This window comes from Pygocentrus nattereri, chromosome 16, assembly GCF_015220715.1.
Source record: "Pygocentrus nattereri isolate fPygNat1 chromosome 16, fPygNat1.pri, whole genome shotgun sequence".
Classification (NCBI taxonomy): domain Eukaryota; kingdom Metazoa; phylum Chordata; class Actinopteri; order Characiformes; family Serrasalmidae; genus Pygocentrus; species Pygocentrus nattereri.
Genome location: NC_051226.1, coordinates 5,933,769 through 5,953,768, shown reverse-complemented (window position 1 = coordinate 5,953,768; position 20,000 = coordinate 5,933,769). Strand labels below are relative to the sequence as shown.

Below are 20,000 nucleotides of genomic sequence, written 5' to 3'. Positions count from 1 at the left end.
GACAAGGTAGGAGTGTCTAATAGAGTGGACAGTGAGTGGACACAGTGTTTCCCTACTGAGAGTGCTTAGAATGTAACCAGTATTACCTGCTCTGTGAGGGTCCATGGGGGTAAAAGGGGGTAACAGAGTATCAGAGAAACATGGACTACAGTCTGTAACTGTAGAACTACAAAGTGCAGCTATACAGTAAGTGGAGCTGATAAAGTGGACAATGAGTGTAGAAACAAGGAGGTGTTATGCCTGATCAGTGTATATAATGACGCTTTATTCTTCAGTACTGAATCTGTTGGAACGTCAACAAAAATGAACCCCTCTTTTTCTTTAGTTTGTTTGCTGCGATAAAAATCATGCCCATCACAAGTTGAGCAGTCCTGAAAAGAAGGTCAAGAAAGTTTAGGATTTTAAAATGCGCAGACCGTTCAGAGTAACGCAGCCGCCCTGATGTAAAGAGCACAGGCCGTACAGACGTGTTTAAATAAACCATTCAGAGCGCTGCTGGTCTTGCAGGGTAAGCTGATGTGTTTAAGAATGAAATGAACTCTGTGAACTGTGTGAGTAATTCACTCTGTGAGAGCCAGTGCTTTACCATTAATGGCAAGAGCGCCACTCATCTGAATCTGTATGCTGTGGCCCTGACCCGTAAAAGAGAGATGCCTTATGAAGTTTATCGTCACCTAAGATAGCAGCAGCTGCTTTTCTTTGGGCATTAGCTTCAGGCATCTCAGTGACCTGAATGATCAGTCGGCATATAGGGGGTGTTACTGCAGCATTGGAGAAGACGACTGACCTTATTGTGTTTTGTAGCATAAAATAGGACATCTGAGCAATTTATATTATATTAAAAAATGTCATTAATAAAGCTGTTTATTCTTTAAACAGGCAAATTATTAGAGGTTGGAAAAATAATTGACGCTTGGTTGCATTGTGCTTCTTTTTTGAAAGAGTCTGCATTGAACAAACATCATAATCAGCGTAATTTACATGCGTATTTGTGCTTTTTCATGTTTTTTTTCCTCAAGCCCCTATTATGACATTTGTGTTACAAAACAGGCATAATTCATTTGCACCTCGACCAAATTTCCATCGCTTTGTGTCTCATAAGTTACTTAAAGACTTACACATGAAGCTTCTGATTGGCTGCTCTGTATTTTTCATTCAAAAAGTGGTATCACTTCTTTTAACTTTAATTTGAATGCACAGAGCAACGCTGTTATAGGCTCAGTAGGCACATCTACCCCAATCGGGCATAACATCATGACCACCTCCTCGTTTCTACGCTCATTGTCCATTTGATCAGCCCCACTTACTGTATAGCTGCACTCTGTAGTTCTACAATTACAGACTGTAGTCCATCTGTTTCTCTGATACTCTGTTACCCTGTTCTTCAGTGGTCAGGACCCCCTTGGACCCTCACAGAGCAGGTACTATTTGGGTGGGGGATCATTCTCAGCACTGCAGTAACACTAATGTGGTGGTGGTGTGTTGTGCTGGTCTGAGTAGATCAGACACAGCAGTGCTGCTGGAGTTTTTAAACCCCTCATTGTCACTGCTGGCCTGAGAATAGTCCACCAACCAAAAATATCCAGCCAACAGTGTCCTGTGGGCAGCGTCCTGTGGGCAGCATCCTGTGACCACTGATAAAGGACTAGAGGATGACCAACACAAACTGTGCAGCAGCAGCCAAATAGTACCTGCTCTGTGAGGGTCTGTGGGGGTCCTGACCACTGAAGAACAGGGTAACAGAGTATCAGAGAAACAGATGGACTACAGTCTGTAACTGTAGAACTACAAAGACCAGCTATACAGTAAGTGGAGCTGATAAAATGGCCTATTTGCTTATTTTCTGTTTTCTATATATGGAATTTATGGACTGGAGAGCGAGTGGAACATTTTGAATCAAGTTCCCTCTCAGTTCTTTTCTCCAAAATGGTGATTATCACTTTGTACACATCACCTTTGAGTTGCTTGTCCGTCATCAACTATATCTAAATTACATCGCTCTGTCGTCCAGGTCCAGTTTACATACGATATCAAATTTGTGTATTTCAGAAATGTAAGAAAATGTTGGTTTTAAATGACACCATCCCATTAACTAGAAACTGTCAACAGTACCAAACATTGTGAAAACTTTCACAAATAAACACTAGGCAATATCGGACAGAGTGTACGTGCAAAAACAGCAATAAGATTCAACTTGGTGTGATTTTTTTTTGAAATGCTAAAGTATAAAGCCTGTAGGTGCAACAAGTCGACCCCTTCCATATTCAGATTCAGTGAAGCTAATGCTTATGAAGATGGACGAGTATGGAAAAATATCATAGTGTACACTGTAGAACTCAGAACATCAAGATATGGAAAGATAATCACATTCTGCCTCCTGAACTGAAGTCGAATCAAAGTGCGAGCCGCTGCGAGATTCGAATGTGACAGTAAATATGAATGTCTGGCTTAGAGCTATTGCTTGTTCTAGTTTCAGGTGATCATGACACTCTTGTTGAGGTGAATCCTGTGAGCTAGAGTGGTGAAATCACAGAAAATGCCAATGCAGCAGCCAGGACTAAGACTGGGGATCTGTTTAGACACATCATCTGCCTTAGATGTGTTTTTTTCACTCTTCTTTTAAAGAAAAAAAATTACTTAGACATTATTAAAATACACAGACATTATGTACAAAATATACATAATACCATAATAATGTATTGCAGTAAATAGTACTGCTTACTTACTTTACTACTGTGTGTGTGTTATTTAAGAATCTAAACTCCAGCCAGAAAAAAATTCAAAGATGAATCATTTTGCATGGATTTCTCTGTGACATTCATACTGTGGACGCCTAGTCGGGACGTCTGAATGAGAAGAATTTGCCCCTAGAGGGCAGGCGGGAATGGGGTGCATCAGCCAAAGTTTGTGCATTTAACCGATCCCCCTCACATGCAAGAAAATCTGAATGACACTTTAAGAACCTGCAGGAATTTCACAGCAGCTGGCGAGATCGATAGTAACAGCGCTGCTGTTTTTTTTTTTTCTTCTGAAAAAATAAAGCAGTCTGGTGATTTTGCAGCGGCGCATGCTTGAGAATGGTCTCTTCCATCACCTGAGTCGAGAATGGTTTGTCCCACTATTCAGCCTGCCTACCCTGAATGAGTCATCCTGCCTGCCTCTGATTGGCCGGCCGGGTTGCATCCCGAGGGATTTTGCCTTGCAGAAGGAGCCGAGGCCTGCCTCCATTCACAGAATCGAGGCCTCGCTCGCCTGCTGCCCCATTCACAGCCGGGCCCAGTCCGAATTGGCAATCTCTGCACCTTCAGCATCCTTTTCTCCAGCCTGAATCCTTCCTCTCTCCATCCGCAGCAGCACTGGGGAGGGAGAGCACATCTCTCCTTTTGTTTTTTTTTTTCTTTTCTTTTTTCTGTTGTCTCTGGAGAGAAGAAACGTGCCGTCTCTCTCTCTCTCTCTCTCTCTCTCTCTCTCTCCCCCCTTTCTTTTCCTTTTTTTTGATTTGCAGGCAGGCAGGAAGGCAAGACGTTGGGAGGGACTGCAGTGCGAATGCTGCAGCGGCGAGAGAAGAAGAGGAAGCTTATGAATGACTGACGGTCTCCTGATGCACACTCCTGTGGACATTTTTACATGAATGGCTTTTTTTTCTCTCTCTCCCGGACTAACGCCGTGGGTTTCACTCTGCTAGCTGCCTCTTAATGAGACTGAGAGAGATGGGACTGTCTGATTTGTCATGCAGTTCATTCAGACGCTGGATTCCGTTTTAGTCTGATCACTTCTTTGCATTGTGCTTTTGATATGATGATTAATTATTCAGCAAGATAATATAATATAAAAGACTGGCCCCTCTTTTTGCTTTCAGCAGTAGAATAGTGTGTTTTAGCGTGTTTTTTCCCCTGCTGTCGTTCAGTATGTAGGGATAAATGGACATGACGAACTGTCGAACAAAGAAATGTATTTAAGCTTTGGAGAATTATTCAGATCCTGGTTGGTCACCATGGAGAACGCAGTGATATAAGCGGCGTTTAGAATGAGGCAGACCAGTGTGGCAGAGGCTGCTTATGCATTTCTTTTAAGAGTATCGGTCTGTCTTTTATCTGCAACCGAAACCTCAGAGTCTAGCTTTTCCTACGCCGTCGGATTCCATTATTTTTTATCAATGAGAGATTGCAGTTTGCTTCCGACGGACCGTCTTCGCGAGGCGGCACAGAGTCACTGAGCTTTGTCTTTCTATCAGGTGTCTGGAAAATTAGTCGTCATCATGGAGAGCAGTTCAACTTTGATTCTCTCCCGTGGACATTTCAGCACTAGCACCCTTACAAAATCATTTAATGTCATAATTTGAGGCACGCAGTCTTTTTTTGTGGTCATGGTCTGTTGGCCATTAGTTGTTATGTTGTGTTATTTTCATTCATGTATTTATTTGCGTTCCTCCTCTATTTAGTCTCATAATTTTTGATTGGGTCCGTTGTTTTGAAGGACCCGGTTTACATGGGTTTTGACTCAAATTATGAAGAAAGTCGACAAGCAAGGACACACACTATACCTGCCGTTCACTGCTGGATGGTGAATTTTGATAGCCTTTTTTGCTCTGAATGTCTCTTTTTCCTTCTACCTTTTGGAGTGAATTGAGCACTGAAGCATTCCTGCGGATGACAAAATATCGTTGGAAGGAAATTTGAGAATCGATTGGTTCTACTGTGCTGTAAGTGGGAGGCTTTTTTATTTTTTTCTGCTACAGGAAGTGATCTGCGGTGTTGAGTGAGTCTTTTGTTGAGAAGGTTCCTCTCTCTCTCTCTCTCTCTCTCTCTCTCTCTCTCTCCCTCTCTCTGCGAGTGAGTCATGCGTGTGCACAGATCCGCCAGGCTGCGGGGAGAGAGGGAGACATCTCCTTCATAAAGCTCTTCTTTTCTCCTCTATCGCTGGACCTCCATCGCCGAAGAGGAGCATCTCTCCATTTCCAGCTTCCCATGCTCCTGGTTTTTTTATTTATTTCCCCCATTCTTCCGTCTTTTGTCCTCCATGGATTGTGTGCACTGTGGTGTTGTATTTTTGGCCCCTGAGGTGGCGTGGTGTGTAGGATTTTCATAGCGTTTGTTCGCTTTAGCAGTAGCAGGAACAGCAGTGGCAGTCGGTGACCATAGTCACCAAACCACTCCAACCACCGGTGCCATAGCTGTAGAGCAGCAAGTGGAGGTGGGCAATTACTTCGGTCCAGACCTGTACATCGGCCGTGAGGAACGCTTTTTTTTTCGGCCCCAGCATGCTGGAAGAGTGGACAGTGGTCAGCTTGACGTCGGTTCTGCCCGTGCGTACGTAAGTAGGCAGGCAGGCAGAGGGGCATGCTTCACCGCACCAAATACAACCGCTTCAGGAATGAGTCGGTGACGTCCGTCGACGAGCTGCTCCACGGCCTCTCCATGAACGCCACCAAGGTGTCGGCCGCTCCGCCGCCACCGCCTGCTGGCCACCAGCCACCCCCCTACGCGCCACCGGCCGAGGTACTGCCCCCTGAGTCGCCGGCACCAGCGGCCGAGGACTCGGGCACCACCCTGTGCACCCTCATCAACAAGGTCTCTGGCCTGAAGTTCGCCAACTCTGGCGGAGGCCTGTTGGGCATCAAGGGCCTCCCGTCTGCTGTCAAGGACCTGGCCGTTTCCAAGCTCCAGGGGGGCGGGGGAGGAGGGGGAGGGGGGAGTTCAAGCAGCCCAGGATCGTCCGGCCTCGTCTCAGCGGCCGCTGGGGGCAGCTCGTGTGCTGCCGGTGCTTCTGGACAGCAGGAGCCAGGCTCCATGACCACCGCCGGGAAGAAAGGCAGGATGGAGGAGGCTCAGCCTGGAGTCGGGGAGGATTGGAACCTGGGTGGTGTGGGAGGCATGGGTGCTGCCAGCGGTGGAGGATGCGCGGGTCTGGTGAATAAACCCTCTCGAGGATGGCTGCACTCCAGCGAAAAGATATCCGGACCCGGAGTGACGTATATCGTGAAGGTGAGGGTTTCTGTTCTCTCTTCTCCCCCAAATCCCCCTTTTGCACTTTCTTTTTTGTTCCATGCATCTCTATTAACCTCCCGTCCAACCTCTAGTTGTCCGTTTTTGCAACTAATGAGAGAGAGATGGAGAATAAAGGGTAGCAAGCAGGCAGCGTCTTGCTTGTTTTGATTCAGCCACAGCACTGAGAATAGTGAAGGCCAAAACAGGCGTTAAATAATGCAGGCAACAGAGAAGGTGTTCAGTGGAAAAGCACCGGCAAGCAGAAGTACCTTTACGGGGAGGAAAAAACAAAGACAAGGCTGACCAGAATGCATCAGCAGGCTAAGGTCTATATGCAGAATAGCACTGCTCTGTACTTTTGTCTTGTGTTGTCTATTACCTGAGCCTGTTTGCACCCTGTTGTCAGTGCTAGGAGACAAACGTCAGGCTCAGTTTTGAGCTTTGTCCCTCTGCCATCGGTAACTGTCTCCATGTGCTATTAGCCATAGCTTCCTCCCTCTCTCTTTCTCTGTTGCGCTCTCTCCCTCTCTCTTTCTCTGTCTATCTATCATGTTTGCTGCATAGGCACCGAGCAGCCAGGTAGTCCATGTGACTGACTATTTTTACCACTAGAGCTGATCTGTTCAAACGAACACCAAGTTTATCTCATCAAGTGGAAACGGCATGCAAATATCGTAACCACGGTGACCAGAGTTCAGGTAGTGGAGTTGCTCTCACGTCAGGTATATTCATAAACCGTAATCGTGGCAGTGCAAATAAGATGAATTTGAAGACAAAGGGTTTGTTGTGGTTTATAAAAGCAGCTGCGCTTCAAATGAGCAGCGCCACTGCAGCAGGGATTTCTTAAACTCTAGGTTTGTGGTTTGTGTGCGATTGGGAGTTTCATTATATCACCAAAAGAGGATTTTCCTGCACCCTTTATATTTCCAATAAAATGCCGTTTTGATATTGAAATAGTTGTCAACTATTACAACTGTAATTACTATAAACTGGATTTTTAGTCATGTATCCTTTTAATACGACTCCTTTCTCCTGTGCAGTGGAGGCGGTGCCGTGTTTGATCTGTTCAACCTGAGCAGATATTTGAATGGTCATTGTTCATCCAGGAAACGATCTTCATCTCATTTTTCACAATGGACCTGTTTTATTTGAGCTGAATGAGGTGGTGCCAGTCCATTTACATGCAGGCTGTACAGAAAGTGCACTGACTGTTTGTTCTTACAAGATTTTGGATCGCACATCATCGATGCATTGTCCCGAGAAGATATTTACAGTCGTGAACACAGATAGACATTTTTGGGAGGTATTGATGTTTCTCTATGGCATCCGCACTGAGTCAGCGCAGACCAAAAACGCCCGAATGTGGTATGGCCGTGCAGTTTTTGTTTTAGATTATAAACGCCTGAGTTATTTTTACTGCTTATTTTTATGCTTGTATCAGTAATCAGTATCAGCATTTTTGCTAATTGTAAATAAACTGGTAAGGTGTCGTAACCGGGCTTGGGAAGATATTATTCCTGTCAGTTCACGACGCGCCTGCGTTCACGTTAAACGCTTTGAAATCATTCTAATGCCAGTATTTCACTCCCGCTGCATGTATTCCAAACATATTTTAAACATGCTGTAGACTTTCCTGCACTGCGCTGTTGTTCCGGGCTTCATCACTTCATCATATAATGTGTGATTAGGGATGCGTTGAGGTAAAGGTGACTTCGATTTCTACAGGATGATTCATGCTTCATACCCTTGTTGCTTTTTTCCAGTGTGAATCACCCTCTGCTACAGCCTCAGCACTGGAGCTCAGTACACTCGACATGGAGCGAGAGAGAGAGAGAGAGCAAGAGAGAGTGAGGGAGAGAGAGAGGGAGAGAGAGAGAGAGAGAGAGAGAGAGAGAGGTGGAAGTAGAATGCTAGTTTTTTTTCTTTTGGGGTTGACAGGAGTTGCATCTCTAAACTAAAGGCACCCCTGCCCAGCTCTTCAGCTGCCTGTCTCTGGTTGTTGCTGTTGCCCTTATTGTGTGAATGGCATGGAATGAAGTGAGATGAGGAGGTCAGGCCTGGCGGGGGAGGTGCGTCCAAAATCTCTTTCCACACTGGCCCCGTCACGTATTGACTTAAACGTGTGTTGATGATGACTTCTTTTAATGACGGCCCATTTGCTTGACCGTACACATCACGCTACGCTGCACTAAAAGGACAGTGACTGAAATCGACCGGACACTGTTTTTGACACACATTCATGCCCAGTACATTCGGGCAAAACATGCATCTCAGAAACATATTGGAAACTGTCCTGTACTCTATTGTGTTACAGTACAGCCTGATTTTTTTAGCCTTTTTATTTAGGGATGGGTGATATGGCAAAAAATATAGTCCTGCCTTCCGCCCGAAGACTGCTGGGATAGGCTCCAGCATCCCCCCGCGACCCTGACGGAGAAGCGGCTTAGAAAATAGATGGATGGATGGATGGATGTGATACTTCACAACATTTTCTTGATGCATGATATGCATTACAATATTTAGGTTTGCTGAGGTTTGATAAGCTGGAATAGACAAAAATGAACCAATAATGCTGCTTTTAAGAAATACTATCAAAAAGTATGAATACAATTAATTATATTCTCTACGCTCGCACCAACTAAACAAGCCAAATTATGCTCTTTTGGGTATAATGCAAGCAGTTGTTCAGTGTTCCTACTGGCAATATCAGAGATATGCTCAAAAGCATACCATCACATGATGTGATGTGATATTGTCATATTGCTCACTTCTACTTTCAAGTGTAACTCCTTTCAATTTTGATCAGCAAAACAATAATAATAAATATCTGCTTATGCATAAATGCAGATGATATTAAAATCCGTACGGTTTGCTTTGTAAATGGCATTTACCTTGTCATGTACTGTAGGCCCCGGTGTGGTGTTCCTCCACTGAAGAGGCTTGAGCAAGTTATTTTAATTGAAGATAGCGTTGCTGTTGTGGCCGCATCCTCGGAAGCCACAGCACTCCACCTGCCCTCGTTATAACACCTGCAGCTCATTACCACACCCATCGCTTTCTACAGGTTTTGTCATTTTTCTGCGAGGTCTTGATGGATTTTCTATACTTTACTGTGCTGTTTCTGTTCCAGTTCTCACCTGCATTCCCTATTTTGTGTATAGTTCATTCATCTAATTTTGCTTTGCTTGTGTATGTATGTATTTATGTCTTCTAAATTCTATCTGTCGAAATTTTTAATTGCACTGTGGCAATTTTGTAAAACTTTTTTTACATGGTAGGTGGGATCTCTTCAGTGTGTCTCATGAGAGAGAGATTGAATAAACGTATCTTACATTTACAGCGTTTTGCTGACGCTCTTATCCAGAGCAACTTACAATTTGATCATTTTTACACAGGTAGGCCAAGGTGGTGTTAGGAGTCTTGCCCAAGGACCCTTATTGGTAGAGTGTAGGGTGCTTGCCCTGGTGGGGGATTGAACCCCAGTCTACAGCATAGAAGGCAGAGGTGTTACCCACTACACTAACCAACCATATCTTCATAGCTATCTTCCATATCCATGTCCATCCATCTGTTCCTGGCCATTATTTTAGACCATTAATTATCCAGGAATGTTGACTGTACTGTATTAGGGCTGTCACCATTGACTGTATTAGTAATCGAGTATTCTAGTGATTATTTTGACAGTTAATCAAGTTATCACATACACACAGTTTATTGCAGAAAACATTACTTCATGTGCATTTGTTTCTACAGACATGCACATTTGTGAGATCCTGCTGGTGTGGGTTTCCTCTTTTTTTAAAAGTGCTAATAATTGTGTGTGTTTAAGTATATATATTATATATATATATATATAATATAACATAATATATATTTGTGTGTGTGTGTGTGTGAAAGAAACCCCATATGTTTATGTATTTTTTTGGGTATAAAAGAGCATCTCAGATAGTCTTTCAGAAGTGAAGGTGAGGAGGGGTTCACCACTCTGTGAAAGACTGCACAGTCAAATAGACCAACAATTCAATAATAATGTTTCTCAGTGTAAAACAGCAAAGAATTTCTGCTTTTCATTGTCTACAGTACATAATATCATTGATCAATATCATCAAGATATTCAGAGAATCTGGAAAAATCTCTGTATGTAAGGGACGAGGCCAAAAACCAGCATTTGCTGGCTGTGATCTTTGGGTCCTCAGACAGCACTGCATTAAAAATTCTGTACTGGAAATCACTGCATGGGCTCAGAAACACTTCTGAAAACCACAGTCTGTGAACACAGTTCATCACTGCATCCACCAATGCTGATTAAACTCTTACATGCAAAGAATAAACCAAATATAAACAGGATCCAGAAACGCTGCCGCCTTCTCTGGGCCTGAGCTCATTTAAAATGGACTGAGGGGAAGTGGAAAAGTGTCCTGTGGTCTGACGAATCAACATTTTAATTTCATTTTTGAAATCATTGACACTGTGTCCTCTAGGATAAAGATCATTCAGCTTGTTGTTAGTACACTGTTCAAAAGCCAGTATTCATGATGGTTTAGGGGTGCATTAGTGCACATGGCTTGGGTGACTGGCGCATCTGTGAAGGCACCATTAATGCTGAATGATATATACATGTTTTGGCAACATATGGTGCCATCCAGACCACGTCTATTTCAGGGAAGGCTTGATTTCATCAAGACAATGTCAAACCACATTCTGCATGTATTACAGCAGCATTGATCCATCTTAAAAGAGTCCAGGTTCTAAACTGGCCTGCCTGCAGTCCAGACCTGTCACCACTGTTGACATTTGGCACATTATGAAATGGAAAGAATCCCCTGACCTGCTGAGCAACTGAAATCCTATGTTAAGCAAAATGGGAAAACAATTGATATCAGTATCCAGGAATAACTGCCCCCCCTCCCCACTTCTTTAAATACAGCTCTTTGTTTCTGTACTGATTGTCCACTTTATCAGCTCCACTTACTGTATAGCTGCACTTTGTAGTTCTACAGTTACAGACTGTAGTCCATCTGTTTCACTGATACTCTGTTACCCCCTTTTACCCTGTTCTTCAGTGGTCAGGACCACCACAGAGTGGTGGATCATTCTCAGCAGTAACACTGACGCAGTGGTGGCGTGTTAGTGTGTGTTGTGCTGGTATGAGTGGATCAGACACAGCAGTGCTGCTGGAGTTTTTAAACACTGTGCACTATGCAATATGGTAAGTGGAGCTGATAAAGTGGACAAAGAGTGTAGATGCAAGGTGGGTGTACTTAATGAAGTGGCCCATGTGTGTATGTAGATTATTACTGCAACGCTAAGAGCAGGAATTATCAGCCGCCTTTGCTGTCAAGGGTAGAGGAGCTGGGAGACTCTCAGGATGAATCATTCGCTGTGTTCACAAGGAAATAACACATGTGATTCGTTCATTCGTTCATTCATCTCATTGAAGGAGTGAGTGTTCAGGTTAGAGCGAGACAGGTCAGGTGAGTCATTGCTGTGTTCAGGTGAGTCATGCAGCAGCGCTTTGCTGGTGTAAGAGGTGAAGTAAAGCAGAGAGAGTATGTATGTCGCTGACTGCAAAGCAAAAACCGCTGCATGTATGTTATAGATACCTCAAATAGACACGTGATCAGAGGTGGTTAGTAACTACAGGGAGATTCACCTGAAAGAGGCCCTGTATATTCTGTTGGAACTCCCGTTATGATGAAGCAGTCTGAACCAAAAAATACGCCACGTATACAAAGAAATAATTATTTATGGCCATCATAAAAATTAAGCAAATTTTTTACATATAACTTATTTAAAAAAAACAAAATATACTTATTTGTATTCATTAGAAGCACCCTGATTTGGATAAATCCAGAACTGATTTAATTGAATTGTGTGAGATCTATAAGATTTTCCCACTAAATCTTATTAGGAGGCCGTGCGCATGTGCAATAGTAACAGGAAATGCATCATCAATCCGGAAATTGCTTCAGCTGGCATGGTAAACATGAAATGGCTCTTTTTATTTTTACAGTCTGCTGCCATCCTTTGTTATTCAGCACAACTGCAATGAAATAGTGATGCGCATTAACTTAATTTGTGTTTTTAATGTTTTTGACCAAATATTAATGACATTATTTTTATTATTCTTATTTTGAGAGACAATACCAGCGAACTAGCCAGCTAGCATCCTTGCTAGGTCTGCTGTCATGGTAACAGCTACAAAAGGTAGATTGAATAAACAATGGGAGGGATTTAATGTGAACCAGTATTTAAAGATGTATTCCATTGATATTCAAATTAACAGGTCATGGTTTCTGTAACTGTAGGTGACCTCGACGTGTTAGCATGGCACGAAGTGACTGATAGCGTTAGCTGCTAACTGGCATGGCGGTTAGCGTGATAGCTGCACCTCAGTAGGAACGTTGTGCACATAAACATCTGCTTTAATTAGCAGTTCAGTTGGGAGTGGATAGAAATGCTAAAGCAGGGAATTTGATCTCGGCTGAAATCTACATTCACCGGCCACTTTATTAGGTACCTTGCTAGTAAAAGGTTGGACCCCCTTTTGCCTTCAGAACTGCTTTAATTCTTCGTGGCACACTTTCAACAAAGTGTTGGAAACGTTCCTCAGAGATTCTGGTTGGTTATTTGAGTTCCTGTTGCCTTTCTATCATCTGGAACCAGTCTGCCCATTCTCCTCTGACCTCTCACATCAACAAGGCATTTTCGTCCACACAACTGACCGCTCACTGGATATTTCCTCTTTTTCGGACCGTTCTCTGTAAACCCTAGAGATGGTTGTGTGTGAAAATCCCAGCAGATCAGCAGTTTCTGAGATACTCAGACCAGCCCGTCTGGCACCAACAACCACGCCACGTTCAAAGTCCCTTAAATCCCCTTTCTTCCCCGTTCTGATGCTCGGTCTGCACTTCAGCAGGTTGTCTTGACCACCTCTAAATGCCTTAATGCGTTGAGTTGTGGCCGTGTGATTGGCTGATCAGCTATTTCTGTTAACAAGCAACTGTACCTAATAAAGTGGCCGCTGAGTGTATAAAGTTGTTTATTTCTTTCAGACTAAACTTTAAAGTTTAGATGGGTTTTGTAATGTGACTCTGTTGAATACAGTTTGTACGACAGTAAATTACATGCGGCGCTGGGAGCGATCTCCGTTTTCGACACGCCTCTCCATGTTCCTGAACGTGTCAGCAAGCATTAGAGAGGTTAAACGTAGCTACGACTGTCCCGCTCCCGCCTCGTCGCTCCGACACAGGGGCAACCCGGCTTGTTTGAAGCTTCATATACTGAGGAGCTCATTTCAGGTTGTTTCGTTCAGATTGCTTCGTGCTGGAGAAAGTTATTACAGAATATTCGGGGCCTCTTTCAAGTGAATCTCCTTGTAGTTCCATGTGTAAAATGGGTACAGTGTACAATTTTGACAAACTGCAGTTTTCCCTCAGTTCAGTTTTAGTCCTTCACATTCTCCTTTGACTTTATTTTGGACTGCTTTGCTGTTGCTCCGAAAAGAGGATCCGAAAAGAAATGAGACCTTAACAAACTTCACTTCTTATGCCGATAGATGCTGGATGAGCCGAGTCCCACTGTAGTTCCTCTATAGCTATTTCATTAAGAGGTTCTAGAGTTGATACCTTTTTACTCAAATAGTTTTTTGTAGCTACATATTAGGGATCTAGTGATGAATGAAAATGAATTGAAAATATTAAGAAGGTAATGACTTCAGTTATGGCACAATCTACTAATGACACTAGAGCTGGGAGGCAAGAAGAGTGTGGCACATGAAATTAACATGCTAGACTGTTGATTGGTGCACATTGTTTGAACAATGCAGCTGTATTATATATGATAATTAATAGTAGAGGCGGGCAATATTGCAAAAATATAATAATACGAACATCACTGTGCAAGAACACAATTTTTCTAAGCCCCAGGAATTACATTATTTTATGTATCATTATAAAAAAAATTTTTTTAAAAGTTCAACATTTTACATTCTGTGCTACTTTAAATCCAATTAATAAAGACTAAATATGCTCTCTTTAAATATTGAAAGTACTAACAGTGACCCAGAAAAGCTGACGCAAGTTGCTACTATAGTGATGAAATATTGTCGTATTGACAACCCCTAATAAATAGATGTCATGATTAATAGACATCACAATGTTTTGATACATCGTTACACCCGTCACATATACTTCTACCTGAGTCGTCGTTTTGTTTTAGTTCATGTTTGAAGCTTCTCTGCTGAAAAAAAAGAATGACTTGATTATTGGGCGTTTAAATAGAAACGGCTCCACACAGCCTCAATATGTGTGTCTTCACTCAGTGTTTTAGATATTAGCTGATATTTGGGATGCGGGCTAGAAGCTGCGCCGCGCCCTTACTTTACCCGTCTTAACGCCAAAGCATGTTCGTGGGACTTGGTGTTCTAAAGGACTCGTAAACGACCTGATTCTGGGCCAGGGTGTCGTGAGTGGTAGAGCAGCAAGCTGCGCTGCGATCCATTGAAAGTCATCCCTGCGGTCCAACCTTTGTTTTTGGGTCAGTCGTGGGCTGGAGGTTAGGGATCTGGCCCTGTGACCGGAAGGTCGCTGGTTCGATCCCCAGGGCCGACAGTCCATGACTGAGGTGTCCTTGAGCAAGACCCCTAACCCCCAACTGCTCCCTAGGTGCTGTGGATAGGGCTGCCCACCGCTCTGGGCAAGTGTGCTCACTGCCCCCTAGTGTGTGTGTATTCACTAGTGTGTATGTGGTGTTTCACTTCACGGATGGGTTAAATGTGGAAGTGGAATTTCCCCGGTTGTGGGATCAAAAAAGTATCACTTATTCACTTTGTGTTTTGTCTACATTTTTAAAAACAAAGGAGCCTATGAGGGTTCTTTTGAGCAATGGAAGAACCACTTGTGCTTCCCTAAAGAACCTTTCAGTTAACGGTTCTTTCATATTATGATTGTAAATTAGGAGATGTAGGGGTGTGAAGAACGATTTTAAAGTTTAAAGAACCTTTTCTGTGTTAAATTCACTCAACATTCAGAGTGATTTTTTTTTGCCGGGACATTTTTTGGTATCAAACATTGTAATACTACACTTGGTATCAGTATCAAAATCAAAAATCTGGTATTGTGATAACACCATGTCAGTGTGTAATAGTTCATATACAGCACTGTGGGAAAGTTTGAGGCCTCTAAGCGAATTTTTAAACAGTTTAGCTCAGCAGTGAGTTTATCACAATATACACAATATAAAGTCGTATTCATAATTCAGATAAACAAAAACAATAAAAAGTAACGAGAATTTCTTGGGTCCATATTTTTCCTCGACACCTTCACAGCCGCCACAGAGACTCGTTAATATCACCAATTACATCATGAGCTCAATTTACTGAGCACTGATTGGTCAAACCAGGAGCTGCTTTATAACTACATATAATACTGGACTTCCTCGAGGAGAGGCTTGGAGATGGGTAAACAAACACACCAACATCCAGAAAATCACAAATTATTGATATATATATATATATATATATATATATATATATATATATATATATATATATATATATATGTATATATATATATATATATATATATATATATATACACACAGACACATTTTCTAAGCTGCTTCTCCCTCAGGGTCACAGGTATATATATATATATATATATATATATATATATATATATATATATATGTGTGTGTGTGTGTGTGTAATCATTAATTTTCTATACATTTTGTTTATTCAAATATTAACAATTTTCTCAGCAAATAAACACAAACTACACAAATAAATACATTGTGAAAATGTGTCTTGGGTACCTGAGGCTTAGGCAGTACTGTATGTTATATTTCTTCTGGTTTTGCATGTAAAGCAAAGAAGCATAACTATAGGGCATGCAATTTTCAACATCTCTTTGCTGCCGTGAATCATTGCCCTAAATCCAGGAACCAACCAAGAAGAAGAAAATATAGTTTTTTTTAAATATTAGGAGCATTTTTTAAAAAATATTTTCTTTGGTCTCCATCACATTTCATATGTGTTGTTAGGTTTGTTTTTCTGAGGGTGCTGATTCGATTACCGAGGAGGTTAAGACCAAGAGGTCACCCTGAAGACATGATCTATGGTAACAGCGAAGTGTGGAAATATATATGGAAAGTAAACATACAGCGGAAAGTAATGGAGACAGGGCTGCAAACTATGATTCCTGTCCGCTGAGTTCAACTCGTGCATCTGCGGTTAAGTGAGGACGGGGAGGGTGGCACAAAGCGTCACCCATTGCCGTTTGTCTTTTCAGAACACGCTCCTCTGGTGAACGGATGGCGCCGTACTGCTTTTTTTAGCTGCACAGAGACAAGATTTTCATCTTTCGCTTAGTTTTTGATCTCACGTTCGTGATATTTCTGTCTTTATTTTTCTTTGAAAGACGGAAGTGGGGTGGAGTTAAAGGTAAAGAGCGTGAAGTCAGATTAAAAATAGAATTTTTATTTTTATTTTCAAAGTAAACTGTCTAGGAAACTTTATACGTCTCCCATTTTCAAGAACAAATACCACAGAACTTCAAGGAGCTTCAGTGCCTGTTTGACTGCTGCGCTAAAATTGGTCGGTCCATCATTGGCTCAGCGCTCGGGTACCGCTCTGTTTAAATCCGAGCCTGTCATGGTCAGTATCCAATCCCAGAGGTCAGTGCAGGCTGGCTGTTCTGGGCAGTTATGTAATGCTAAAGGTGCCATTCGATATGTGTTATAAACCCGTCTCATCATGGCATCGGGCACATGGCGCAGTCAGCTCGAATGTGTGATCTGACAAACTGTTCTCAGTGTGTAATCCGCATGTTCTTTCTCTCACTCTCTCCTACACACTCACTTGCACTGTGTGTGTGTGTGTGTGTGTGTGTGTGTGTGCTTGCCTGTTCCTGTGTGTGGGTGAATCGGTCCCGACCTGTGACAGGGTTATTATCCTTTACATGTACGTTTAAGGTGACATGCCAGATACTGTGGGAATATTTTTAATTGCTTTTGTCATGTAGTGCGCTATAAAAACATCGTTTTAAATAAGTGAAAGTAAGTGAAATCTTCTTATATAGGGTCATATTAAAATTGTTGTAAGAATATTGTCCGATTAATTTCCTGACGTTTATACTTGTTTGAAGTATTTTTACCTGGTGAACATATCCTACTGCATTGGCAAATAATTTAGCTTATTTCAAGAATTATTTCTTGAATTAAAATACTTGAAATAAGCAAAATGAAAAAGCCTCCTCATTTCTACACTCATTGTCCACTTTATCAGCTCCACTTACTGTATAGCTGGTCTCTGTAGTTCTACAGTTACAGACTGTAGTCCATCTGTTTCTCTGATACTCTGTTACCCTGTTCTTCAGTGGTCTGGACCCCCATGGACCCTCACAGAGCAGGTACTATTTGGGTGGTGGGTCATTCTAAGCACTGCAGTGACACTGATGTGGTGGTGGTGTGTTAGTGTTGTGCTGGTCTGAGTGGATCAGACACAGCAGTGGTGCTGGAGTTTTTAAACACCTCAGCGTCTCTGCTGGACTGAGAACAGTCCACCAACAAAAATATCCAGCCAACAGCGTCCTGTGACCACTGATGAAGGCCTAGAGGATGACCAACACAAACTGTGCAGCAGCAGATGAGCTGTCGTCTCTGACTTTACATCTACAAGGTGTCTGATAGAGTGGACAGTGAGTGGACACAGTGTTTAAAAACTCCAGCAGTGATGCTGTGTCAGATCCACTTGTACCAGCACAACACACACTAACACACCACCACCACCACGTCAGTGTTACTGCAGTACTGAGAATGATCCACCACCCAAACAGCACCTGCTCTGTGAGGGTCCATGGGGGTCCAGACCACTGAAGAACAGGGTAACAGAGTATCAGAGAAACAGATGGACTACAGTCTGTAACTGTAGAACTACAAAGACCAGCTATACAGTAAGTGGAGCTGATAAGATGGACAGTGAGCGTAGAAACGAGGAGGTCTAAATTTTACGCCTGAACTGTCTGTAAATATTAGATATTTCGATGATATTTAGATATTTAGACTAGATTTAAGATTTCACTGCCACAGTATAATTTCTTTCTGACTTTCTATTAATTCCAGAGCTGCTCACTTGAGCTATAAACAGAATGAAGTCATTCACATCACCATTGATAATAAATATATATTTTTAGTTCACAAACTCCTGTAGGTCCCAGTCAAGCATGTCAACAAAACTACTGATCTGAACGTCCTGTCTGTTTTTGAATTGATTATGAATGTAAAAGGCAAAAGTGACCCTAGATGACCATTCATCGTTCTGTGAACCTTATACTGGCCGTGATCACCAATCCAGCATGTCATGCTTAACAGAAGATTTCTAGTTTTAATGGATACTGTATCTTTGATGTGATGATTCCTCTGTTTAATTTCCATCCCTTTGTAGTTCTGCAATTACCTGTAAAAATAAATTAAAAAAGCCAGTGCTGAACATCTTCCTCTTCTTTTTTTTTTTTTTTTACAGTATTTGGGCTGCATAGAAGTCCTTCGATCCATGAGATCCCTCGATTTCACCACAAGATCCCAAATAACAAGGTAGGACCACCACCAACTACCACTCTCAACACCGTACTCTGGATTTTACCACCACCATGACTCTCATACCTGCAGTGAAATCCCAAAACTGTACTGATAATTTCAGAAACTGTGTTTATAGGCTTGGCCTGTGGTAAAGAACATGTGTCTTAGCCAGTGTAAGCATTTTAAATGTAGTCAATATATCTAATATATCTCATTATGAGACTCTTCTAAGATTATGTAACTTATTTCTGGATTTTTTAACTTGTTTTTAAGCAATCTTATCTTATAAAAGTGTCTTATTCCTTTGTCAGATCATGTTCCTTATTTTAAGCGTTGCTTGTGGTTGGTTAGTGTAGTGGTTAACACCTCTGCCTTCTACGCTGTAGACTGGGGTTCAATCCCCCACCTGGGTCAGCACCCTACACTGTACCAATAAGAGTCCTTGGGCAAGACTCCTAACACTGCCTTTGCCTACCTGTGTAAAATGGTCAATTTGTAAGTCGCTCTGGATAAGAGCCAAATGCCATAAACGTAAAAAGAAATGTAGATATTTCTGGAAACAAGTAAACTAATCTGCCAGTGGAATAAGACACTTTCACTAGAGAAAATGTACAGAATCATATAATATTCTTATAATGAGAAATAATAACAGATGCATTTAAGACGTTTTCACTTGTTAAGCTATTATTCGTTGCAGTGTGTGCTGATGGTACCTAGATGTGGGCGACATCAAAATATTTTATCATGATGATAACTTTTGTTATCTTGATAAACGTAATGCTTTTCAGAGCGTTATGTGAATATCGAGTACGTAAAGAACACGGACCAGCTAAGTTTCATTAAAACGAGCATAATTAGACCCGTTTAATGGGAATTAGTGCAGCGGAACATGTGACACGTACAATAAAATGATCATTTTTTAATGGCAGTTGTTAAATGTGGTGTTGTGTCTGTGTGAAAATAATGTGGTACATTTATTGTAATGTAACAATGTCTTTAAATATCGTAATATGATATTTTTGCCTTATCCCCCGCCCTTAATGGTTCCCTCTACTCCCGGCGGTACCTAGGCTCAGAGTTTTAGTGAGGTCCATTTTGTGGAAATGTGACCTACATCGCGCAAGAGAAGAAAATAACTGCCAAATATGAGTGTTACGCCAACTGCTGACGCAACGCTGAAGCAATTAGGGACAGCGACAAATGCTTAGCATTGATTGGAGGGTTTAGAAAACAACGTGGAGCTTGGCAGATTTTGATTGGCCATAGTACAGTGACAGCGCTCACAGAAAACAAATCAAACTTCATCCTAGAAATGCGGCATAGTACATATTCTGTCCCCGTTTGACTGGGTAAGCCTGTGGTACTGTGGCCGTGCTGCTGAGTGGACTGTACCATGTCATAAATGCACTGTTTCTACGTTTAAAGAGTAACGTGCTG

The 20,000-nt window shown here is 42.1% G+C and overlaps 1 protein-coding gene across 1 annotated transcript in view; it reads left to right on the top strand.

The window, feature by feature from the left end:
- Nucleotides 1-3,204: 3,204 nt before the first annotated feature.
- shc3 (SHC (Src homology 2 domain containing) transforming protein 3) overlaps nucleotides 3,205-20,000 on the top strand; it is a 44,050-nt gene continuing 27,254 nt past the window's right edge. Inside the window, exons 1-2 of the mRNA XM_037546291.1 lie at nucleotides 3,205-5,984; nucleotides 18,508-18,578. Coding sequence (XP_037402188.1) covers nucleotides 5,340-5,984; nucleotides 18,508-18,578 — 716 coding nt within the window. The 5' untranslated portion in view covers nucleotides 3,205-5,339. The remainder of the gene's footprint in view (nucleotides 5,985-18,507; nucleotides 18,579-20,000) is intronic.